General features: G+C 41.4%; 1 protein-coding gene across 1 annotated transcript in view; it reads right to left on the reverse strand.

The window, feature by feature from the left end:
• The window catches only part of GPC6 (glypican 6), a 788,463-nt gene that overhangs the window by 363,790 nt on the left and 401,841 nt on the right, over positions 1 to 22,832 (reverse strand). The window contains exon 3 of the mRNA XM_064440688.1: positions 448 to 839. Within this exon, the coding sequence (XP_064296758.1) occupies positions 448 to 839 (392 nt within the window). The remainder of the gene's footprint in view (positions 1 to 447; positions 840 to 22,832) is intronic.

Here is a 22,832-nt window from a genome sequence, read left to right on the forward strand (position 1 = left end):
CATGAGTAGACATTTCTAACAAAATCCATCACCCAGTTGCATGATGAATGAATGCCGTGAGGGCTGTACTGCCCTAATGAACAGCAGCACAAATTTGCTTGAAACACTTAAATTCTCATCATAATCGTAATCTTTTATATACATAGCCAGTTTTGAACTACTAATGACAATCACTACAATGCTATAACATTGATGTATGTTGGTATTTCATTGTGTCCTAAGCACAGAGAAATGCTTTCCAGTCAGTATTGCCTTAAAATCTCCAGAAGGAGTTTAAAACAACTGTTGTCCCTACTTATAAAATTAGGATGGGTATATCAGTAGACATAAAAAACCAACCAACCAACCAACCAATCCCCCCGTATTAAAAAAAAGTGAATAATCAGATTTCAGTTGTCTAGAAATTTGAAACACATTCAGGCTTAAACCCCCCTGATTTTAGATTACCTTGGATACTCTGTTTGCAACCTCTCTGCCTACTGTCAGCCCCTGAACAAAGGTCCGTGCAGCAATGAACGCTCTAGTCACTTGCACCTTCAGCTTCCTGGGTACATCTCCAAATGGCTTCAGCTGGTCTGTGTACTTGCTTACACACTCCAAGTAGTCCTCAGTGAAATGGTACTGGGGGTTTATAAGCTGGAACATCCGTTCCAGCAGCCGAGCCCAGAAATCATTCAGCATCTCCTCCAAGTTCACATTGCCTCCTGTGTAATACCGCTTTAGTTCTGTGAAGAGGTCCTGGAACACCTCCGAGTTCTGCATGTACAGCATGCCGTACGTCCGGACAAACATGTCGTTTAAGGATCTTTCTGCGTTCTCCAGAAGTTCTCGGAAAAATTCTGCAGGGAAAACAAGCAGGTGTTAACTGGATGTATTAGTAAGGCATCAAGGGTTTTCTGATTCCATTCCTGTGTTAGCATTACTAAAGGTTGTCCCAATATGTTGTTACAGCGGTGCTTTACTACTGAAATTTATCTATTTGGATAGGAAGTCCCTTTACTCAGAGGCAAGAAGAACAGAATATAACCTGCATTCCCCAACAAGGTAGAAAGATGTAGAACCTGTAAGACAGAACATGAAAAACCAATTTAAAAGAACTTCAGTGAGGGTAGTTCCATTTCTTCTTCATGTACTATTTGAACACAGGAATCACCGTCCCTTGCAATATCCTCCATAGCCAGTATATTAAATCTTCTATGCTAAATGTAAAGTCATTAATATGATGATTTAACTGAAAATGTAACAATTTTAGAATAGCTAGGTGATTATAAGTTCCACTTTACTGAAGTTCTTACAATGTAGGACACCACGGAAATAAATCTGAAAACGTATTTGCAAATATTATTGAAGAGACCTTGAAAGAGACCTGAGTGGAAATGAGCAGAATCCCTCTTGAAAGTATTATTGTCTAGGTAATGCTAAGAAAATGGTAGAATTTTCAGAAATTTGCTACTCTACTGAAGAACAGTTCTAGAACCCTCCACTAGTCATGTCACAGCCAGACTACTAATTCCAGTTTGTGCTAGTTGTTGCTTTTGGAATAGCAGACCTTACATTTTTTGGAAAGGATTTCTGACTTTACTCCTTCTGTGCCTTTTATCTAGTTAGGCCCAAACCAAAACATATTTCTAAATTTTGGCTTGTGTATTTTATTCTTACTGGAAACCAAACACATGGGATACACTGGAAATATGCAATCGACTCTCCTGTTAAGATCCTTTAACTGCCACGTGATGCTTACGTTTTCCCAAGAAATTCACTGAGAATGTACAATAGTTCTTTAAACACATCTGACAAAAGCAGGCATAGCTTCTCCTGGTTTTTACCTTCCTACAGGGACCACTTGTCACCCTTCTTAAACTTCCTTTGGAAAAGAGTCCAATGACTGCTGTGGCTGTACATGGGGCATGGCACACAGTAAGGCAGAGATGGCAATGCCTTTGGCAAAACACGTATATTTGATGTGATTAAATGATTTGCACTGATGCAGGAGTCATCATGCAGCCAACTCTAAAATACCAGACTCTAAGTATGCGGTCATTGCCCATAGACACATCTGCGTGTGCTAACTGCAGGGACGTGCCGACTCCTTACAGTCTTGGCTAACGCTATAATGTGAATATTCTTTTAACACAGGGCTCTGCTGTGGCTACAGTGACTCATAAAAATGCAGAACCACTGCAATGCTAAAGACAGGATGGCAATTAAGACTATGTAAGAAAAAATATACACTGAATTTGAGGATTTTCAACTGTGGACAGCTGAAAGGAGAATCCACCAAACACTGTGGACCAGTCTACAAGGACTCAGTAAGAAAAGACCCTCTCCTTTTTGGCAGAAATTGTGCAGAGCTGCTGTCTTTGATCTCCCAGATAACTGCAAAGGGGTTGTCATGAAAAGGTATACACAGAACATTGAGAACATACGCGCTACATCAAAGCACTTATTAAAGGGAAAATATACTCTAATAAATGTATCAATGTCTAAACTGTCATTAAAACCACAGCTCTTCATGTGGAATAAATTCCATCTGGAAAAGAATATGATTTTGCCAAGTATTTTATGTAGGGAAAAGCAGAAACAACCCCCACAATACCCACAACCAAAAAGAAATAGAATAACTTGAGGTCCACAACACACAGTCTTCGCTGTTGTTTTTCTGAATTATCCACTAATTCTGACAAAGCTGTTTTAAAGACGAGCAAAAGAAAGCTGACTTTCACCCCTAGCTGTGACCTGGTGGTATCCTTGACGTCTGAATCATCCTGATTACTTTTTTATACATTCAGCATTTCTTCTTCTAAGAAATAATGTATAGTGGCTGTTGAATACATCTAGCTCTCTAATCACACAATCTGGAAGGCAAAAAGATGGCAGAGAACTTGGAGCTCAAATTAGAATTTGTTTTAAGGCTGAGGCCAGGCTTTCAGACCAGTGCAATTGAATGACAATGGGGAAAGACTATCACGAAAGCAGTGAATCCAGGTCCCTCGACTTCTCTCCCATAAGGCTCTGTATGCTGGGGGGCTGCTGTAAGCAATTCACATGCTGGCTCCTCCCAGTCCATAGCTATACTGGGAATCCACTATTCATCTTAAAAAATCATGCCATTGCATATGTCAGTCACAGCAAAGCATAACCGTTTGCTGACAGCTCCTCTTGTCTGAGATTGCTAGCCTATTACTTCTCTGTGCGGGGGCATTGTGCAGCAGTCTCACAGTCAGTTTTTTGGAAGCCAACCAAACTTTTCAGGGAGGGGTAGTCAGAGATGCTGTGCTTGTACAGCATCTAGCACAATGTGGTCCGTGCTGGGTCACAATATTTATTTATACTGTGGTATAAACATTGCCAGTAACTCCAGAAACTTAAATTTCATGCTAGTACAAATGCGACACCATACATATGCATGCTGTTGGAAAGCTAATGTCCTCTAAATAGTAGTCCATTTGTTTAATTTTTAGTCTTCTCATAGGTCTCTAGTCTTTGAGAGCTATTGCTTAGAGTAAGTTATGCCATTAAAAAGTTAGACCGTTAGTCTTCTGTAAACTTTGAAAGAAAAGACAGTTAAAGAAAGTTATCTGCATCAGTAACCCTATGCAGGATCAAGAAAACAAAGCAGCAACAACTACAAAATTGGATACCTTTGTAGTTCCAGAGAGAAAGAGATCTCCGCTGTTGTACTAATTAGAAAAATTCTCAATCAACTCCCGTCCAGCAAAATGAATGCTGCTGTGAAGGCTCACTTGCTTTTTTTTAGTCCACAGATCTTCCATATATCAAGAAGGTAGGCTACTTTGCATGCTTATGTACAGAAACTGTGTTCTGGCATAACTGGGCACTTGTCCAGTTACATCAAGAGGAACTGTACTTGCTTCCGCAAAGGTTGAATCTTTCCAGGGTCTTCACAGTAATGTAAAGATTTTATGTTCATTGCAATGATGATATTTCTCCAACTTGCAGGTAGCTTTTGAAAAATAATGCAATATTTCAGCTCAAAGTGAAAGAACGAAGATGAGACAGACATTAGTCATGTTGCTTAATGTGCTTCTGGAAGGCACTCAAGTAGTAGGGTGGGAGAGGAGAATCTATATAAGACAGAACTGTGCAGTGTTTTAAAATATATATCTTGTGAATCTTTTTGCTGCCAAAATAGGCTGTCATGGGCAGTGTTAATGCTGGAAATAATTTTTCCTAATTTTAAGTGGTGATTCATTTACATGACAGAATATGACCTGGGTATGTCTTATGTTGCAAGCACGTTTTTATACAGCTTTCATTTATTAGCCAGCCAGTCTCAGGAAGCCCGTTCAGTTCTGCTTATGAGGTAGTTGAAAAGGACAAGGTCTAAGGCATACTGAGCTTCTGAAAAGTGGGAAAGACGATTGCTATTTCAAACCATCACATGCTCTAAGGCTTAAATGGTGGCTTTCCAGTCACTGGTTAACACTTAAGCTAGTTTTAAACATTATTTGTAAATTTAGGATGCAAGATAGATAATTACAGTCTCTGCAAATGAAGTCTGAACTGTTATTAAATATTTTGTCTATGATAAGACAACACAGTTACAAAGTGAAAGGACACAATACATTGCTACAGTCTCTCACTGAATGGTAAGTACCGCTCTCATTAAAAAATAGGGTCTTGTTAGCTCTCACACTACTGTGTCAACTGAGAGCTGACTTTCTCAGTCTCTTTTAACACAGGTAATCTAGTGTCATAATGCATTCTACCTAGGAGATAGCCTAATTCCAAACTGATGACTAGATGTCACCATAAGTCACCATAAGGATCAGGACTGGGGATAATGCAGCACGACATGGTGTAATAACTGCCTTCAACAAAATATAAGCAAAACCATCTAGAGACAATTATTAGATAAATGATGTTGTATTACGTTGGAGCTGATGTTCTGTGATCATTCCCAGCCTGATAAATTCCCTTGTACTTTGTTTTCTATCTGTAATTTAAGCAAAACTAACATCTGACTGTAGGACAAGATGCAAAGCTAGAAACAGTTCGTTGCCCAATGCTCAACCCCCAAAAAAGATATGCATGAGCTTTAAGCCCAAAAAAACCAAAAGGAAATTTCATTTAATTAGCATTAATTACCACATATATTCTGCTTAGATTTCATTTTTAGGAGAACTTGAGATCGGAACACTGTACTGTTGTGCATTTGATACACTGGGCCTGCAGTCTCACTGCTACCCAAGAAAAAACAGCACAGCTGCACAGAGCTCTTCAGATGTTCTGAACAGGGATATACATCTGATTTTACATCAGCTTTTATGGAAAATATTGTTCAGGGCGGCATACTGATTTCATCCATCAATGACTCATACCAACCAAAACATACAGGCACTTCCCCATTATAGTCTTGTTCTTCTGCTTGTGGGCATTGATTTTCAAAGAGCTCTGAGGATTTAGTCATACAAATTATAGTGACTGACCATTTACTGGGAAGCTGTGCATCCATCTACACCCTGCGTGGCCTTTAGGTACCTAACTTCATTTTGCATCTTTGAATTTCCCAGTCCTGATGAGGCTGATGGTAAGGATATTAGAACTCATGTAAGCTGGCTACCTTTTTGGACAGAAAGGTTCTTTGAGGGTTGTTTAGGTACAGATATTACATTCATGACATACAACAATGACAGTCTTTTTTTTTTTTTTCACTGCCTATTTCTGTCTTTGCTCATGAAGTCATTAATGAAAAAAATGTTTTGGTGAACTCTTCATCTTTTCACAGGATTCTTGCAAAGGTGGGTTTTCGGTTTTGGGTTGTTTTTTTTTTTTTTAAGATATTCTACAATGGTATAATCTATGAGAGCTGTGATTTATCTCAAGGAAATTCAAGTGAAATTAACCTCTGTAGTTTCTATGCCTTTTCATTTTCCAACTCATTTTTTAAGTTTTTAGAGACTTTCTCCTAACAATAACCAACCTTACAAAACAAAAAGAACTCAATTTAACTTCCTGATTGAGGAAAAATTGCTGTAAGGAGAATACTTACAGCAGATTTTTTTTTCCCTGTTTTTGACATTACATTTGTATTTATATTCAATCATATGCATAAGGCTACTAGTGCATTGGTATTACTTTTTAGTAAGCCTGAATAACTAATCTTAATCCCTTACAGCTTTGACCTTTAGAAACACTCAACGGTCACAACTGGGAAATGAATTTCAGCTCCCATTAGGAGCAACAAAAGCTGCAGTGTGATGAGGTCTGTTGAAAATTGCTCTCCTTTTTTAACACGTTGAATATATACACACTGCATTTAAAGCTAAGAAATACAAGTCAGATAATTAAATGTGTCCTGTAATTACAAATTTCAGAATAGGTAATTTATATCCTCTACTTAGGTCTTGGGTAAAATCACCTATGGGTAAAATGATTTAGCTGTTAATGAACACTGATACCTTTCTAGAATGTCCTATACCTGCAAGTATCATGATGTTATGAAATCCTTTGGATGCTACTAAATTTTTCAGAAGCCAGTGCAGTCTCAAAAGTTGTCACTAAAGATGAGGGTCTTTCTCCCCTCTTTAATCTCTCAGTTTCTCAGACTACTGCAAGACTTGATAATAGAAGATAATTCACTGCAATGTTTTTCCTTGCTTCCTGTCCAGAGCGCATGACTTCTTTCCCCTTATGGGTCAGGCTGTTGCAAGGAAGGAAGGAGACCCAGGGGAAGGGGAGACCACTGATGCTCCTTCCTTAACCACTCCCCACTGTGGAGCACAGAGACAATGCAAACAGCACTGACCTGCGCTAAAACAAGGGACATGAGGATGGGGAAGAAACACGGCACATTATCATGGACTGGATTGGACAGGTTAAATCAGGCACAGACAAATGGGAAAAAAAAAAAAAAGCTAGACTGATATTTATACATCAAATGCCATTATCATGATGGAAACCTAATCTGACAAAGAATTTGAAGCATTATTTAACGCTGATGTACAAAGAAGTTATTGTACAAATGAACATTAATATAGAGTTGAAGGATCTGTCATCTACTCAGAACTCATTACATGCAGCGATAAAGGTCTAAAAGACTTTATTCTACAACACAGAAAGCAATGAGAACATTACCAACAACTTCAGGGGATGCAGGTGCAACCTTTAAATGCTAAATTTACTGGTGTTTCACTGTAAAAGGTCATTTACTAACACTTGAGTATGTCTAAAAGGGAGACATGATCCTGCCATTGTTTCTATACAGCCAATCCTGCAACGCGGTGAAACACATCCCTCTCACATTGAGAACTATTAAATTAGTCATTAACACCTACTTTTTGAGATCTTTACTGCTCTCTAGAATCTCAATTCTTATTCTGTTGCGTCTGGTACTTTTTGCTGATGACGTACCCTTGATTATAAATATGAAACCCAAAATTCCAAAGATGCCCTCAAAGAATTCACTGAACTTCTAGCAATAACCAAGAAAAAAAGTACTAGGAATAAAACCAAAGCAATGAGATAGCTTTACACATAATTTATATATACACTAATAACTGTCCCTGAAGGTTCTACTTTCATTATCAAGTGGAAAATGCCCAAGTGAGGTACTCATAAAATGTAAGCAAAATGTTACGTGGCATCAGAAGGTGACATTCTAGAATATTTATGAATGGACATTTAAACGCTTACAGCATTAGTACTGTCATGAATATCCATGACCAAAGAGAGACATGCAGCAGTTCATGGATATCTGTGAATTTCAGAATGATGAATTTTACATCATATGTTCATAAAAATGCATAACGTCTCATGAAAAATTCATAAGTCACCACAGTTTCTTCTGAAAAACATTTAAAGCTTTCATGAAAATGATATTAACAATATATAAACTATGGGGCTCAGTGCAACAATTGTTTTAAAATACAGAGACTGTTCTGTTTTTCCCTATGCACCACTAGAGGCTACTAAATATTCAGTTCAATAGTTAAGGAGATTTACCATCTAACATTTTGTATGAAAATTCTTTGCCATGCCTATAATCTACAACAGTCTTTTAAATGTATTAAAAGTTTGTTGTCTGTTGACACAGGGAAGTGTAAGGTGGACCAGAAGGCATAGGGGAAAATTACCAACACATTGCCTTGCTACAAGACAGATAAAACTGATTTAAGCCAGAATAATTTATATATTCTTCCTGAAGATTAAAAAAAAAAAGGCTGGCATTTTTTGGACAAGCAGGTCCCATAACAGCGGCAGTATTTGCTATCATTAGATGCAGTCCTGTGGTGTACAGAGGTCAGGTGTTGTGCTGGGAAGGAATGTGGCACTGAAGTCACTGCACGCCTTCATGCCTGTTCTCAGAGTAGACAGCCTGAATTCACTAAGGGAAGGATTCATGTGTCTGGAAGGAGGCTCTGCCTGGCCGGAGGAAAACACTGAAAACTTCACTGACTTTTATTTACAATGTGGTGATTAACCACAACCTGACAGCAGCAACACTTTGGAACTGGGCTTCAGAGGCAGAAATCTCAACCTGGATTTAGGTACATACAGGACTGAGGAGGGCTGCGTCTTCTCTTTTAGAACAGTATCTTTTTGTTGTTGTTGCTTCTTCCTCCTATTTTAAACAAAACGGACTACTGTGAAGAGCTGTCATTGAGAAGTGTGAAAAGCAGTTCTTGGGCTCTATTCAGCTTCAAGAAGGGGGTGTTTTCTGAAGCATCTACTGGATCACATCCATTCGGCAAAGTACCCAGTAGGAAGTGCAGTTCCTGAATCCCACTGTGGAATGACAGGTATCAAGCAGCTCAGACTGGATGCATCACAGTATGTTTAAAATTAGAACTGCAGCTACTTTCATGTCACACTTGCAAGTGCAGAGAGCTAAGAAATATTTGCACAGTTGTATGTATATAATGTAACTGCTGTAAATCCACTGCAGTTCTCCTTTCCATCTCATTTCACCTTTCTTTCTCTGAAACAAGATCATTGTAGTATTTATAAAGACATCAGTATATTGCATCAAAAAAGCTCTAAGATGTGAGACTTGAGACAGATAATACTGCAATAACTGAAAAGACTTCATTTGAAATAACCAGCAGAAGCCTGATGTAAGAACAGTTTGAAGTTTGACTTCCTATTGAAATTATTATATACATAAAATCAATTTTGCATATAAGTCTGCACTTAAGAGGTAATGGAGTCATGTCGATGGTTTTTCCAGACACCTCTGAATGCAGCTAATAACTTCTGTTACGGTTTAACATCACTAACAAAAAAGATAAAACCACCTCCAAGATAATTTACTTATTTTTAAGTTTATCCAATTTTCGTACATCCACACTCAGAGGAACCCCATGTACCGTTAAGGCCAAGCAGTATTAAATCCAGGCTGGTTTCCCTGTTGTTTCTTGGCTATTTGGATGCTGCGTGCATGCAATACTATTTGTAATAATATACAGGTATGATCGAATTTTTTGCTTGTAAATTAAGCTACATGGTCAAACTTCACTGACGCGGCAGACTTTCTTTTTTTTTTTTGTGACATCAAGCTAGGTTAACTTCAATGTCAGGAAGTTAAATGTTCTTAGTTTGTTAGAGGGATGAAATCTTTTTTCTAAAGTAATAGTAGGAAAGTTAAGGAGCAACAGTCATCCTAGAGATCAGATTTGGGCAATCAGTGACTTAAAACAAGGCAATGCATAAAATCATAGATTAAGGATAAGGTTAAGGATTAAGGTTAAGGATAATACATTTGGCTTCAAAGAAGCTACAAATGTAGGAAAAGATCTATTACTTTTGAAGAAAACATTCTTTCAGATCCTGGATCTGCATTCATGCACTGGTAGAAGGACCTTGGGTCCCCTACAGGCTTTTGTGAAGTCAATAAATTTTCCTACCTGGATGTTTCAAAGATCAGGGATTAAAAAACAAAGTTTGTATTTGAATAGCTTTAAAGTCAACATAAATCTTCATCTGCAGACACCAGTTCACTGGATCAAGATGCTGCATGGGTGATTTTTATTTGACCTATCTTCTCAACAGAAACCTTTTTTTCTCCTGTAAGTGTGTCTGCTGGGAAAGTTTTCTAGTCAGAAGGAAACTTAGATATAAGATATGGTACAGTGAATTGAAAAGCTATTTTTGTAAGATTGGTATATATTTAGGGCTACATTAGATTTCAAACAGTATAATCTACTTTTTGTTTGATTGAACTACACAGGAATGGCCTTAAAACTCTTAGGACAAGTTTATTTGGGGTGTTGTTTGTTCCCATTTATTAGCTGCTGTACTGCATATGATGTTTCCACCTAAACAGATATGCCATGTAGTGATACCAAAGTTTTGTGCTTCTATGGTGGTCTGCTGATCAGTTGCTGAATATACTGAATATATTGACAGGAATATTTCAATGAACACACAAGCTGTTGACTCTCTAAGCAAACAAACAAGAGCTGTGACTCCTTCCTATGGGCCTGCGATGAAATGAAGTGGTGTGGCTCAGTAGGAGGTACGAGATTCAGAACCTATTTCTGGATTTTTTTATGGGTTTTCTGTTTGTCTGTTTGTTGACTTCTTTTTGTGCAGAAGTCACTGGACTTCTAGGCTTTCTGCCATTTACTGCTTCTCCATCTTCTCTGCAATATTGAGACCCAATTGTCTGCTCCCTCTACTATACAATCTTAATCCCTCTCTCTCAGACACATGTAATCCCTCACATTACATGATTTTTATCTGACAGCATGATGGGGGAACGTAGACATAGGCCACGTTTTCCTCACTGGTGTCCAATGCGTTCTCCTGAGCCGAGTTAAGTGGAGATTCTGGGTCACTTTTGGTGGCAAAGCCTTTTCATTCAGTGCCTAGAATTAGTGCTAGATACTATTTTCTTGTGTAATATTCTAGCTTCTCCAGCTTTTTTTGCGATAATATTAACCCTGTGTCTCCCCTCAGCCTCCTCTTCTCCAGGCTAAACAACCCCAGCTCCCTCAACCTCTCCTCATAAGACCTGCTCTCCAGACCCTTCACCAGCTTTCTTGCCCTTCTCTGGACACGCTCCAGCAACTCAATGTCCCTCTTGTAGTGAGGGGCTGTCATGGTTTTAGCTGGGATAGAGTTAATTTTCTTCACTCTAGCTGGTATAGTGCTGTGCTTTGAAATTAGCATGGAAAAAAAAACCTGTTGAGATAACACACCGATGTTTTGGTTGTTGCTGGGCAGCGCTTGTACTAGTCAAGGACATTTCTAGCCTCCCATGCTCTGCCGGGTGCACAAGAAGCCGGGAGGGGAGGGGGCACAGCTGAGAGAGCGGATTCAAACTGACCAAAGGGATCCTCCATATCATGTAACGTCATGCCCAGTATGTTACCTGGGGGGGGCTGGCCGGGGGAGGGAGGCAGCAATCGCGGCTCGGGGACGGGCAGCGTCGGTTGGCAGGTGGTGAGCGGTTGTATTGTTTGTGTTTCCGTGTTTTTTTTTCCTGTTTTCCCTTTCCCTTCCTTTTCCCTTTTATTATATTAATATTATTGTCACTATTATCATAATCATTTATCATTATCATTTTATTGTAATCATTAAACTGTGCTTATCTCAACCCACAAGTTCTTTTGCTCGTCCGGTTCTCTTCCCCATCCCACAGGGGTGGGGGGGGCGTGAGTGAGCGGCTGCGTGGTGTTCAGTTGCCAGCTGAGGCTGAACCACGACAGGGACCCAAAACTGAACACAGTATTTGAGGTGTGGCCGAGTACAGGGGCACGATCACTGCCCTGCTCCTGCTGGCCACGCTATTCCTGATACAAGCCAGGACACTGCTGGCCTTCTTGGCCACCTGGGCACACTGCTGCCTCATGTTCAGCCAGCTGTCAACCAGCACCCTCAGGTCCTTCTCCACTGGGCAGGTTTCCAGCCACTCTGCCCTGAGCCTGTAGCGTTGCATGGGATTGTTGTGACCCAAGTGCAAGACTCAGCACTCGGCCTTGTTAAACCTCATACAGTTGGCCTCGGCCCATTGATCCAGCCTGTCCCGGTCCCTCTGCAGAGCCTTCCTACCCTCCAGCAGATCAACACTCCCACCCAATTTCATGTCATCTGCAAACTTACTGAGGGTGCACTCAATCCCCTCATCCAGATCATTGATAAAGATGTTAAACTAGACTGGCCCCAACACTGAGCCCTGGGGAACACCGCTTGTCACCGGCCACCAACTGGATTTAACTCTGTTCACCACAGCTCTCTGGGCTTGGCCACGCAGCCACTTTTTTACCCAGTCAGGAGTACACACTTCCAAGCCATGAGCTGCCAGCTTCTCTAGGAGGATACTGTGGGAAATGGTGTCAAATGCTTTGCTAAAGTCCAGGCAGACAACATCCACAGCCTTTCCCTCATGCACTGGGTGGGTCACCTGGTCATAGAAGGAGACCAGGTTGGTGAGGCAGGACCTGCCTTCCATGAAGCCATGCTGGCTGTGCCTGATCGCCTGGTTGTCCTGCACACTCAAGATGATCTGCTCCATAACGTTCCCTGGTACTGAGGTGAGGCTGGCAGGCCTGTAGCTCCCCAGATCCTCCTTCTGGCCCTTCTTCTAGATGGGTGTCACATCAACAAGCCTCCAGTCATTTGGGACCTCCCCTGCTAACTAGGACTGCTGATAAAGGAGGGAGAGTGGCTTGGCAAGCTCCTCTGCTTGCTCCTTCAGTACCCTTGGGTGGATCCCGTCCAGCCCCATAGACTTGTGAGTGTCCAGGTGGTTCAGCAGGTTGAGAACTGCTTCCTCCTGGATTATGAGGAGTTTGTTCTGTGATCCATCCTTGCCTTCCAATTTAGGGGCTGAATACCCTGGGGAAAACTGGTCTGACTTCTGAAGACGGAGGCAAAGAAGGCATTTAGTATCTCAGCCTTTTCCTCATCCTTTGTCGCTATGTTTCCCCCCACATCCAGTAAAGGACTGAGGTTCTCCTTGGCTCTGTTTTTGTTGTTAATGTAGTTGTAAAAACATTTTTTGTTATCCCTCACAGCTCTGGCCAGATCAAGTTCTAACTGGGCTTTTGCCTGTCTAATTTTCTCTCTGCAAGACCTAACAAGATCCCTGTACTCTTCCTGAGGTGCCTGCACCTTCTCCCAGAAGTGGTAAACTCTCCTTTCTTTCCTGAGTGCCAGCAAAAGCTCCCTGTTCAGCCAGGCCAGTCGTCTTCCTTGCAGGTTTGTCTTACGGCACTTGTGCACAGCCTGCACCTGTGCCTTTAAGATTTCCTTCTTGAACAAAGCCCAGCCTTCCTGGACCCCTTTGCCCCTCAGTACTGCCTCCCAAGGGACTTTCCCAACCAGTGCCCTGAACAGGCCAAAGTCTGCCCTCCAGAAGTCTGTGGTAGTGGTTTTGCTGACCCCCCTCCTTATTTCACTGAGAATCAAGAACTCAATCATATCATGCTCACTAAGCCCAAGATGGCCTCCAACCACTGTATCTCCCACCTGTCCTTCTCTGTTTGTGAACAGCAGGTCAAGTGAGGCACCTCCCCTGGTAGGCTTACTTACCAGCTGCATCAGGAAGTTATCTTCCACACACTCATGGAACCTCCTAGACTGTTTTTCCTCTGCTGTATTGGATTTCCAGCAGACAGCTGGTAAGTTGAAGTCCCCCACTAGAACAAGGGCTACTGATTGTGAGGCTTCCACCAGCTGCTTGAAGAGTGCTTCATCTACCTCTTCATCCTGGTTGGGTGGTCTATAACAGAATCCCAGCAGGATATTGGCCTTGTTGGCCTTCCCCATCATCCTCACCTATAAACACTTGACCCTTTCACCACCATCATCAAGCTCTAGACTGTTAAAACACTCCTTAATATACAGAGCCACCCACTGCCTCTCCTTCCTTGCCCGTCCCTTCTGAAGAGTTTATAGCCATCCATTGCAGCACTCCAGTCATAAGTCATCCCATCATGTCTCTGTGATGGCAACTAAGTCATAGCTATCCTGCTGCACAGTTGCTTCCAGATCCTTCTGTTTACTGGCCGTGCTGCATGCATTGGCATAGATACACTTCAACTGGGCTATTGATTTCACCCCTAACCTCCGCACGCCACCCCTAGGTTCCTCTCTAGTGGGCCTGGCTATACCCCCTTCCCCCTTTGAACCTAGTTTGAAGCCCTCTCGTTGAGCCCCACCAACTCATGACCAAGAATCCTTTTCCCTCTTTGAGACAGTTGAACTCCATCTGTTGCCAGCAGGCCCAGTGCCATGTAAACCTCCCCATGATAAAAAACCCCAAAATTCCACCGATGGCACCAGCCTCTGAACCACATGTTAATCAGCTGAGTCTTCCTGTTCCTTTCAGTATTCTTCCCTGCCACTGACGGGATTGAGGAAAACACTACCTGTGCTCCTGATCCTTCTTCCAGTTGCCCCAGTGCCCTGAAGTCCCTTTGGATCAGTTTTGGATCTCTCTCCGCCACCTCATCACTGCTCACCTGCGTAACCAACAGCAGGTAGTAATCAAAGGGCTGTAGCAGACCAGGGAGTTTCCTAGTAACATCTCTGACCCAAGCCCCAGGGAGGCAGCAGACCTCCCTGTGGGATGGCTCTGGTCGGCATACTGGGCCCTCTGTTGCCCTCAGAATGGAATTGCCTACAACAAGTACCCTCCTTTTCTTCTTAACAGGGGCAGTCATAATGTGGGGGGCTGCCTGACTCTCCCTAGGCAACCCCTCGGATGGACCTTCACCTACATCCTCATTTGCCTGGCCCTCAAGTTCCAGAGCCCTGTGTCTGTTGTGTAGGGGCAGCTGGGAAGGTGAGGGAGGCCGGACAGGGATTCGCCTGCTGCCCCAGGCAGGGACCTGTTTCCACTGCCCCCGTCTCTTAGGTCCCCTCCTTCTGCTTGGTGGCAAGAGGGTAGGGGACCCTCTGTTCTTGTGGAGCCTCCATCCGCTGCCTTGGCCTCAGGGATGGTAGAGTGCGGCTCCACCAATCTGTCTCCCTCTCACACTCCCTAATACTCCTTAACCTCTCCACTTCCTCCCTCAGCTCTGCCACCAGGCTGAGCAGATCATCCACCTGGTCACACTGAAAGCAGCTGCTGTCTCTGCTGCCCTCCAGTATGAGTGCCAGGCTCAGGCGCTTTCCTGCAGCCAGTGACCTGGACAGCTGCGTGTTTATGTGTGGGCTTGTTCTGTGCCGCCACGTTCCTTCTGGTGAAGGTTTTCAGGTGAGTGGAAACCATTGCTAGGTCCTCTGCTGAGGGGGCGATGACCGCTAGTAGAGTCATCCTTTAGAGCCTTTAGAGCCAGGAAGGGGACTGTGTCCTGCTCGCACACCCTGCCTATGTGAACTGCCACGCAAACTGCTGTGCCACCCCACTCAAATGTACGTATATTGAGTCATTTGGGAGAAACACTCAAACATGTAACAGGAAAAGGGGCAGATATCTCAGTACAGCTAGAAAAAAATAGGGATTTATTTGAAAAGGACACCAGAAAGAACACACCTTCTGGTTTTAGAGACAACATACTTCCTTGAATGAGGACCTAAGTAACTGTGAGAAGACTTTTAAACTCACACTAAAACAGTGGTAACTTCTGAAAAATGGAAACATTAGGTATGTTACATATTAGGGAACACTAATTACACTGCTCCTTTTTAATAATAAGAAACTTCATAAGTACATTACAATTTTATGTAGCCTTGATGGCCTTATACTTTGAGTGCTTCCACTTTTATAAACCATATAATTAGAAATGTGTTTCCAATAAGTGACTTTTATATTAGGGTTCAGCATTAAATTATATTGCTCATTCAACCCATTATCTAGAAAATACTCTGCACTTTCACTGAAGAAGCATTATTTTATTAGTCACACGTTCCTCTCTTGTAAAGACCACATGTTCAGACAGACTTGCCCATAATATGCGTATGTATAATATATTTAAAATGAAATTTTTGTTTAATGTCACAATAACTGCAATAGGTGCCATACAGCCTACCTAATAAGTATTTAGTCATTAAGCACTTTAATTAGTATAACATACCCATGTAGAGTTTATAAGGTTAGCCCCTTAATACAGTAATAATTATTAGTTAAGTAGCTGAAAATGTAATTGTAGAGGGTACTGAAAAATCTTTTTCGTTAATTACACAGAAACAGCAGCTTTTGTCTCTGGAATCAAGAGCTGTACAGAAATATTTCATGACATAATAAATACCCTGGATTTTGTTGTTGTTTCTACCTGGTTTTGCTTTAAAATTGGACTCTTCTAAACATTTTTACTTATTGTGAGGAGCCATCAAAGTTTGTACATTCTGTCACAGGCTCTGATTTGATCTGATTTAGCTGAAAGGCATGTTTTCTTATGCTCTGATCATCAGTATAATCTATTATAAATTAACATTTATTTTGTCACTATTTTATTTCCATTTTTTTAATATCTTGTGACTACACTGCGGGTACTACCTAACAACTAAATGGGTTCCTACTTTGCATACAACCATTTCTACGGCTTTAACATACCTCTGCCTCTGGCAAATCTCAGACCTGCCCTCTATTTCTTTTTGTTTTGTGATGTTATGAAGCTTGACAGAAAATAAGAAATTCAGTCTCATGTTATTTTGCTGCTGGCTGATACATTGGCATCAGGTCCGAAGGGCCGCTTGTTATCCTTCAAAGCCAAATGTGAGATCATAAATACATGGTCTGCTCTGGACAGATAGAAAAGCCAGAGGCACAAATCCAGACCTGCCAGAAGGAACTAAAGGATTAGAAGTATATACACATTTTAATCCTTTGGATTATTCCTATACTCTTGAAGCAATGCTAGGGCTGGAGCTCACATCATTGGCACAGAACAATGAAGGACTTAATCATATTTCTGTTTTTAAAATGAGAAGTCAGGTCACCACTATTATTAACTTAATCATATATATAATTCAGAGCATAATATAAAATTTAGAAAGTTCAGGCAAACAAGGACATGGAAAAATGATGCCTGTTCACTAAAGCTTTTTTCAAATGTTAGATAAGCTTTAAAAAGACATAACACTTGAGAAATTATTTTTACCTGACGTAGGAGAGGGAGAACTTCTGAATTAATAAAAACAGAGCATTATTTTTTAACGACACAGAATCTGCATTTTTTTGCTTCTGCCTATGCATATCAGGTAGACATTAACCTGGTCATGAATCCTGGATTTTTTTATTTTATTGTTTTCTCATTTATTCCTTCAGTATTAGCTTTTTCTTGGTAGATATACTGAGGAAGTGATTAGCATTTCAGCCTAGTAGGCAGCAGCGTTTGGGTCTGCTAATCTGCGACACGAAATAAAAGGATGGGAATAAGGTAACATTGCTTTGCTTGGATTATTGTTAAAAGGTTTAAATCTTTGCTGACATTCTGCTCCTTTGATTTCTGCTATCCTGACCTGGAATATATGTGGTCTATATTGCGAACCTGCTTCCCTGAGCGTCTGTTTACACAATCTTTCTTTGAACTGCTGATGGTAATGAATCTCCTTCCTCCAGCCCCAACTGCTGCATTCAGTTATCATCAAGCACAGGCATCAACTAGAGCTCTAATCTTGCTCTGATGGATGGAATACTAACCTTTCACAAGATTAGAGACACAAGGTGCTCTAGAGATAATAAAATTCAAATAGGTTTATTTCAAAGGGCAACTCAATCTCGATTTTGTTCATGGGTCACTTGACAGATCATTTGCCAACGTAGTTTTTGTGTCCTTCTGCATCTGGCTTCTGTGCCGTGCTCCAACTATTTGAAATTAAGTGGGCCCCAACAGGCAGAGTTCGGCAAGGGTCTAGCTTCAGCGGAAATAGCAAGGTACTCATTCAGCATGGAGCTGGCAATTTTGCTAAGAGTGCATCTTAGGTGGGTGGTGCTTGGATGGTGGAAAAGTTTTTCTTAGCCTTTTCAGGAAGGCATAGAAATGGCAAAAATGATAACCATCTTGAACGCTTTGAATTTTAAACTCCTGTTTGATCATGGAGCCAAAAATCTTGCTAGCATCATGACAGCCAGCTGTGCAATATATGCAGTAGTGGTAAGTTAAGAGAGTTGCAGCTCATGAGTGACCTTTTTTAATCTGCTTGTCAAGTGCAGCTATGCAAAACTGTTTACAAATCAAATATTTAAGTCAGGTATCTACAGGCATGAAGATAAGGCTCTTACAGGTGCTGAAAGAAGATTCCTCTAGATGACAGTTTCGGAGTTCGGTGTTACATGCATCAGTTAGGATCCTGTGCAGGTAAGATTGGTAAAATCTCCTGCAACTTCTAAGGTTGTAGCTTGCACCTATTCAAAAATACCAATTGACCTAGCTCTGTGGTTTAATAAAGCAAAATTAAATGATTATAACTAGTCTGTTTAGAGAACAGATATTACTGAAGTAAAATATTCTGGAGAAGGATAAAAATAATTAGAAGGCCCATATAAACCAGACAGCTAAAGTTGCAGGCCTATCAATTGCATGCAAACTATAGCACTTCCATGAGTTAGCCAGGAGGCTGGGGACTGGCTCATGTGTGTGGATGCTAGCAGCTGGACTCCTCTCCGGGAGAGAGACGGGGAGAGGGGACTAAAAGCACATGAAGCACTTCAGCAGCACACATAAAGGGAGCCAGGAAAGCTCAGAGAAAGTCAGAGGAATATTGTATGTTCAGATCCAGGACAGCACTGAAGAAAAGTATGCTCTAGAAATTAAGAAAAAAAAATTTGCTCAAAAATATTAAACCTTGTCTGTCTTCTGCAGAACTTGCTTCTTGCACATTTACAGGGGTGAGTTTAGAATAACAAACCCTTTGGAAGTAAGATTGCATTCTTTTACCTTCCCAAAACAAGGATGACTACACCATATTTAAAATTCAGTGGTTGATGAGTTTGACTGATAACTAAGTAGGACAGATTTGATGAAATACACATATGAAATGTGTACTGGACTAAGTCTGAAATCCAGAAACTGGAAAATAAACAAAGATATATTTTTTTACTGTTTTTAAAGCCTTAGAACTACATGAAAAATGAATTCTCATTTTGAATGTTTTAGCTGTGACAGCTCACAAACTAGTCTATTCCTAGAATTGCAATCATATCGCTGGAGTCCATTTACACTGTTTAAATTTCATAATTGGGTGAGTTCTTAATATTTCAAAAACTGTTTCTGTTTTCATGAAGTTTTAATATACACAGTTCACTTGTCATTATTGCCCTTTATAGTAAGAAGCTCTTGAAACTAATTTTATGGTACACGTTTTTAAAAATACCAAGAAATCACTCACTACACATGAATCTTGCTATCAATTCAGGAACTTCTGTACTTATGTGTTTCTTTCTCTGGTATCTGTGCTAAGCATTGGACATAAATTTTCTGTAAATGTATGCAAAAGTAATCATTAGGCATACAAGATGGGAAGATGCCCATACCTGAGGAGTTAAGTCTTTTTGTTAGAGAATGTGAATTTTTCAGATAATCATCTGTCTTTGCCACTTCACTGCCAACTCTATCAACCTATGTGTAATTTTCTACCCATGATAGATGCAAAATGGGCTATGAAATTGCCACGGGATCATACAGGCTAGAGAATAGAGAATTAAGGTCTGTGTTACCGAAATTGTTCACACAAAAGGGGCCTACATCAAATCAAGACCTTTCAGGAAAATCAAAGCTCCCAATCAGCTGCCGTGGAGAAGGGCATGACAACTAACAACCTGGGCTGCAGGCAGATGCTGTAACTCTGCAAGAGTCAAGGGCTGAGATAGAGGAAGGGAAGGGAAGCAGGGAAGCAGTCACTGTGATCAGCCTGTCAAACTTCTCACCCACTTATCTCAAATGTTTAACTACACAAATTTTGGTTGAAGATTTAATCCCAATAGTATGTCTGCGTAGACTTTTCTACAGGGTTTGAAATCTTCTGTCAGTATATAGAATCATAGAATAGTTTGGGTTGGAAGGGACCTTTAGAGGTCATCTAGTCCAACCCCCCTGCAGTGAGCAGGGACATCTTTAGCTAGATCAGGTTGCTCAGGGCCCCGCCCAACCTCACCTTGAATGCTTCCAGGGATGGGGCATCTACCACCTCTCTGGGCAACCTGTTCCACTGTTTCACCACCCTCACTGTAAAAAAATTTTTCCTTATATCCAGTCTAAATATACCCTCCTTTAGTTTAAAACCATTACCCCTTGTCCTGTCACAACAGACCTTGGTAAAGAGATTGTCCCCAACCTTCCTACAGTCCCCTTTTGAGTACTGAAAGGCTGCAATAAGGTCTCCCCATGGCCTTCTCTTCTCCAGACTGAACAACCCGACCTCTCTCAGCCTGTCCTCATGGGAGAGGTGCTCCAGCCCTTGGATTGTTTTTGTGGCCTCCTCTGGACTCGCACCAACAGTTCCATGTCTTTCCTATGCTGAGGGCTCCAGAGCTGGATGCAGGACTCCAGGTGGGGTCTCACCAGAGAGGAGTAGAGGGGCAGAATCACCTCCCTCGACCTGCTGGCCACGCTTCTTTTGATGCAGGCCAGGATATGGTTGGCCTTCTGGGCTGCAAGTGCACATTGCTGGCTCGTGTCCAGCTTTTCATCCACTAGTACCCCCAAGTCCTTCTTGGCAGGGCTGCTCTCAATCCCTTCATCCCCCAGCCTGTACTGACACTGGGGGTTGCCCTGACCCAGGTTCAGGACCTTGCACTTGGCCTTGTTGTACCTCATGAGGTTCTCACAGGCCCACCTCTCCACCTTGTCTAGGTCTCTTTGGATGACAGCCTGTCTTTCTGGTGTGTCAACTGCACCAGTCAGCTTGGTGTCATCTGCAAACTTGCTGAGGGTGCACTCGATCCCACTGTCTATGTCACTGATGAATATATTAAACAGTACTGGTCCCAGTATGGACCCCTGAGGGACACCACTCGTCACCAGTTTCCATCTGGACATTGAGCCATTGACCACTACCCTCTGGATGAGACCATCCAGCCAATTCCTTATCCACCCAACAGTCTGCCGATCAAATCCTTATCTCCCCAGTTTAGAGAGAAGGATGCTGTGTGGGACTGTCAAAGGCCTTACAGCAGTCCAGATAGATGACTTCCATAGCTCTTCCCTTGTCCACTGATACAGTCACTCCACCGTAGAAGGCCACTAGGTTGGTCATGCAGGACTTGCCCTTGGTGAAGCCATGCTGGCTGTCTTGAATCACCTCCCTGTCCTCCACGTGCCTTAGCACAGCTTCTAGGAGGATCTGTTCCATCATCTTCCCAGGCACAGAGGTGAGCCTGACAGGACGGCAGTTCCCTAGTTCCTCCTTTACCCTTTTTAAAGATGGGCACAATATTTCCACTCTTCCCGTCCCTAGGGCTTTCACCTGTCTGCCATGACTTTTCAAATATCATGGAGAGTGGCTTGGCAACTACATCAGCCAATTTCCTCAGGACTCAGGATACAGGTGAGATAAAAACCCTGAAGACACATGAGGCAAGATGGGGAAGCATGACCACAGAAATAATTTAAAATTATTTCCAAAAGAGAGTGTGTATTTAAAGTCAGGAGATTTTAGCTTCTAGAAGAGCACTCCTTCAAAAAAACCTGTTGCCTCTTCCAAATTATACAAGTAAAGAAATAACATTTTACTGCAAATCAAAATATGTCATGTAAATGACAATACTAGTCTGCTAGGCTTTTAGGAAATATACTTGCAAATAAAAGAATTACTGAGGACCCATCCTCTGGTTTAAAGCCAGGACTTGGTACCTGGAAGCACAAAATCTAGCATCAGACCCAGCTCCGAATATAACTGCTGAGCTGAGCACTCAGTAATCTTTTTTATAAAGCCTGGCCTGCAAGCACACACAACGGAAAGTCAAAGGACTTAATTTGATTTAAATGCAGCTGCCTTAATCACACACAGAAAGAACCACAACAGTCAGACTAAGCTCTTTTCCAAAGAACAACACTTGGCCTAAAACACGTAACGTTATGCTCTTCATGGTTAACTTTGAATTTTCTTGCTTTTGTGGGATTAAGTCAGACCCTTAACATTATGTAGCTTTTTGTGGTTTAATTACGAGGTTTCCTCTAGAGTGTAACATAATAACAATTAATCAGCTTGTTCTTAACTTCCACAAAAGGAACTGTCATCTGTTATTATCTGCACTGCTAACCCACCACAGTGTCAGCAGAACTAAAACCAAACAATTATACCACAAAAGCTACATGCAAATAGTGTCTGTAGCTTAAACAAAGGAAAGCAAAAATCTCAGACTCGGCCCTGAAATTCTCCTTTGTTCATTCCATTTTACATAAAGAACACACAACTAGAAGCATTTAAATGAATACCATACAGTAGGTAAACCCTAGCAACACACAGACTGACTGACATGGGTTGTGGATAGAAAATCATCTAAAAAGGCAGAATTTGAAGCTGATGCTATTTCAGGATTTACTGCCTTCTTCCATGATATCTAGATGTTAATTCTCTGGTCTATTTTTAGGTCAGGCTTATTTGCAGAGCCTTGCTGATTATATTTGGTAGAAAAAATCATTAATGGATGCAGATAGTAATTGATGTAATAGACTAAAATAATGCATTTTAAATACATGAATGTGAAATTCAATATAATTTTTAATAAAAAATATGAAGAGAGGATGTTGGAAATCAAAAGCAAGGAAGAAACAAAAAGTCACTGAGGGCTTTTAGCATTTAAAAATGGGGAAGACTCAATCCTATCAGCACTGAAAAATCCCCAGGTTACAATTCTCTCCTCGTTGTGGACTGGGTACAGAGATGGATAACATTTTCAAGCAGCTGGACTGCAATGGGAAATGAGAAGTTAAATTCTGTTGTTGTTATTACTTTCCTTCATCCAGAGAGCAGTTTTC

This window comes from Phalacrocorax carbo, chromosome 1, assembly GCF_963921805.1.
Source record: "Phalacrocorax carbo chromosome 1, bPhaCar2.1, whole genome shotgun sequence".
Taxonomy (NCBI): domain Eukaryota; kingdom Metazoa; phylum Chordata; class Aves; order Suliformes; family Phalacrocoracidae; genus Phalacrocorax; species Phalacrocorax carbo.